Source organism: Tenrec ecaudatus, chromosome 10 (assembly GCF_050624435.1).
Source record: "Tenrec ecaudatus isolate mTenEca1 chromosome 10, mTenEca1.hap1, whole genome shotgun sequence".
Classification (NCBI taxonomy): domain Eukaryota; kingdom Metazoa; phylum Chordata; class Mammalia; order Afrosoricida; family Tenrecidae; genus Tenrec; species Tenrec ecaudatus.
The window spans coordinates 5,143,042-5,146,480 of NC_134539.1; the positions used below are offsets into that span (position 1 = coordinate 5,143,042).

The 3,439-nt window shown below is 49.8% G+C and overlaps 1 protein-coding gene across 1 annotated transcript; it reads left to right on the plus strand.

Moving 5' to 3' along the window:
- The first annotated feature begins 3,116 nt into the window (after positions 1-3,116).
- LOC142457798 (large ribosomal subunit protein eL37-like) lies at positions 3,117-3,439 on the plus strand. Its single transcript, XM_075558909.1, has one exon. The coding sequence runs from the start codon at positions 3,119-3,121 to the stop codon at positions 3,410-3,412; it is 294 nt and encodes a 97-aa protein (XP_075415024.1). The 5' UTR covers positions 3,117-3,118; the 3' UTR covers positions 3,413-3,439.

Here is a 3,439-nt window from a genome sequence, read left to right on the forward strand (position 1 = left end):
TGAGAAAACATCCCAGCCCAGTCCAGATCAAGTCTATAAGTCCGATATTAGCCCATATTTCCAATACCAGTCTATAAATTCTTCTTCAGACTCAGGCAACACATGCAATGATGCCAAATGCAGGAAGATCATAGGCCAGTGGTGGGAGGTCTTGTGAATCCAGTGGTGGTGGAAACATCTCAGCCTGGATGTGGGTCTCCACGTGGCTCCTCCAGCTCCAGGGCTCTGGCTCCATTGGTGTAGCTCCACACAGGTTGTCAACAAGAATGTCTCACAGGGAGGCCTCCAGTGAGTTATTTATTTCTGTTGTGCCTCCAAATAAGGTCATGGAGCTGCAACTTGATTGACAGCCTAGGCTCCACCCCTTCACCCAAGTTGACAGGAGATGGTGTAACTGCCAAAGGAGACTACTGGATAGAGCATGTGCACTAATGACCACAAGAACAAACAAATCCACCTTGAAAGAACTACAGGCCAATTTCTCCTCGGTGGTGAGGACCGTGAGGCTTTGGCTTGTCTACTTTGGACACATCGCCAGACAAGACCAATCCCTAGAAAAGAACACAGAGGATCAACAAAAATCTATGGAAGCCCTCAACGAGACGCACTGACACAACCATCACCGGGTACACTTACTCGGGCCTCTTAGTGATGGTGAAGATGGAGCCATGCGTCCTTCTTCTGTGCGTGAAGTTGTCATGAGCTGACTGCTCGGTCTCTCCTGCCCACCACAACCCCTCTTCCCTGAAGCTCCAGTGCTCCTCGGGGCAAGTTCTAAGGAATGCCTGCCCTTCCCTAGCTTCCAAGGAAAAGCTAGGGGCTCCCTGCAATGCATCATGTGGATTTACGGGAAAGGGGCCATTATGACACAGTGGGCATTAAACCCTTGGCCACCAAGTAAGAGGTGGATGATTTGAGGGCAATTGCGCTGCAGGAGGAAGATGAAGCCTTCTGCTTCCTTGGAGACTGGCGGCCTCAGCAACCCCATGGGCAGTTCTGGTCCGTGCTGCAGGCTCGCTGGGGGATGGGATTGGCTCTCCCTGGTGATTAATTTTATCTCTGGGGACATTGGTTGGTGTAAGCAGTTAACAAGCTCAGCTGTTGGCCAAAACATTGAAGGTTTGACTCTACCCTGAGGCAGGCTCAGAAGAAAAATGTGGTGACCCACGTCCCACAAAAATCAGCCCTCAAACACCCTAGGGCCACCCCTAGGGCGGCCATGAGTCAGGGTCAGCTCCAGGGAGCCAGGGTCAAATCCGCATGTCCGTTTCTGAAACCAAACTCAACTCCCCACCTGGAGAAGCTCTCCTGGGTCTAGTAGAAAGGCAACACCCTTTCCATTTTTCACAAATATTGTTTAATCAGCATATCATATGACTTCATCATTCAATCATATTAAGATTTGTGCATTTATTGCCACAATCGGTTTCAGAACATTTCCCCCGCATCCTTATTGTTAGCGCCCCCCTCTTCCCCCATCCACCCCTGCCATGCCCCTAATCCACCTACTGTCGCTATAGATCCACCTGTCCTGGATTTCACAGAGAATCTTGGGATTTGTACAGAAAAGCGTGTAAAACACAACGCAGTTGTACGAAGCATACAGCCAAACCAACGAGAACGAGGGGGCAAATCACAGAGAACCCCCAATCAAAGAGAAAGGAAATATTCAGAAGCTGAGACAACTTTAAGTCAGCCCTTTCCATTTGGACAGCAAGAGAAACAGGGGTTTTTGACCCCCCTCTGTGTAAGACATTAACTCCGACGGTGACCCTCACAGCTCCACTGCACTTTGCAACGTTGGCGCGAGGAGGACGAAATGCCAGTGTGCATCGATCTCACAAAGAATCCTGGGCCGCGGAGACGTCTTCAGAACCGGAGACAGAGCACATACCCTCATTACTCCCAGCTGCTTAATTAACTGCATCGAAGGGCTCTACTGCCATTGTGTCTTTTCCAATCCTTCTGTTGGTTTGTGAGGAATGGAGGATTGTGGGTGGTGAAAGTCACTATGGTGCAGCTTCTTAACAAGGAATCATCTCTGGCTACCAAGGGGTTGATGGTGGAGCCAGTGCACAGGTAGGGACCCCGCCCCCCACCCCCCAGCCCCCATGCTCGGGAAGGCTGTCGGAGCACAATGCAAGCAGGGACCCTCAGACTGATTTCTGGAAGTCATCGATGATCCAGATGAAAAGCACACGCCGTCTCGGGAGAGGGTGGCCTGTGTCTGGAGCAGCTGGCAGCAGGAAGTCACCACAGTTGAAGAGAACCTGTGTTGGCATCTCTCTGTCACAGAGAGGAATTCCACGATGCCAGGAGAAAAGTGGCAGATTACAAAACAATAGAACAAGGAGGCAATTACCTCTGTGCAAGGTTTCAAAAGAACAGGATCCTAAACTGGAGGGCATTTCCTTAAACATCAGAATGTTTTCTTTCTTGGCAGAAGGAATGCAATTTAACAAATTGCACAGGAGATGATTGGGAAGTAGTTACTTGTGGGACTAGTGCACTGGTGCCTCCCTCTACATAATCAATCGCTAACTCTGTGTGTGTGTGTGTGTGTGTGTAATAGATAGGTAATAAAACACCAGGCACTTTGCCATTCTTCATATGGACAATTCAGTGACATTTATTGCATTCATGATGGATGATAAATCCATCCGTCACCCTTAGTAGAAGTTCCCTGTGCCCAAAGCAATGCTGCTGCTTGTTCTTCGGTGCCACCGAGTCAGTTCTGACTCATAGGGACCTGATGTACAGACACCGCCCGGTCACACACCCTCCTCACAGTTGTTCTTACATTGGAGACCGCTGCTACAGCCATGGTGTCAATCCATGTCATTGACAGCTTTCCTCTTCTCAGCCCTCCCTTATCTCCTCCCTCCCTCCCATCACTCAACACCCAAAAGACCTCCCTACCATCCGGTCGATGCCAACTCATAGCGACCTGGTAGGATAGTGTAGAACTGCCCCTGTGAGACTCTGAGAGTATAGCTTGTGTTCGTCTGGGTTGACTAGAGAAACAAATTCGAGTAGTCCCCTGGGCGGAAGCTTCTTAGAGTAAAAGAGCGGAAGTGCCTTCTCTTCTGGTCTCTTTGGTCTCGGCCGCAGAAGCGAGATGATGAAGGGAACGTCATCCTTCGGAAAGCGTCGCAATAAGACGCACACCTTGTGCCGCTGCTGTGGCTCCAAGGCCTACCATCTCCAGAAGTCGACCTGTGGCAAGTGTGGCTACCCAGCCAAGCTCAAGAGAAAGTATAACTGGAGTGCCAAGGCTAAAAGACGAAATACCACCGGTACTGGTCGAATGAGACACCTAAAAATTGTCTACCGCAGATTCAGACATGGATTCCGTGAAGGAACAACTCCTAAACCCAAGAGAGCAGAGGTTGCAGCGTCAAGTTCATCTTAAGGATTTCAACATTTAGTTGTGCAATAA

Excerpts from the sequence above, each read along its gene's own strand:
- LOC142457798 (XM_075558909.1), top strand. The coding sequence starts at position 3,119 with ATGATGAAGGGAACGTCATCCTTCGGAAAGCGTCGCAATAAGACGCAC.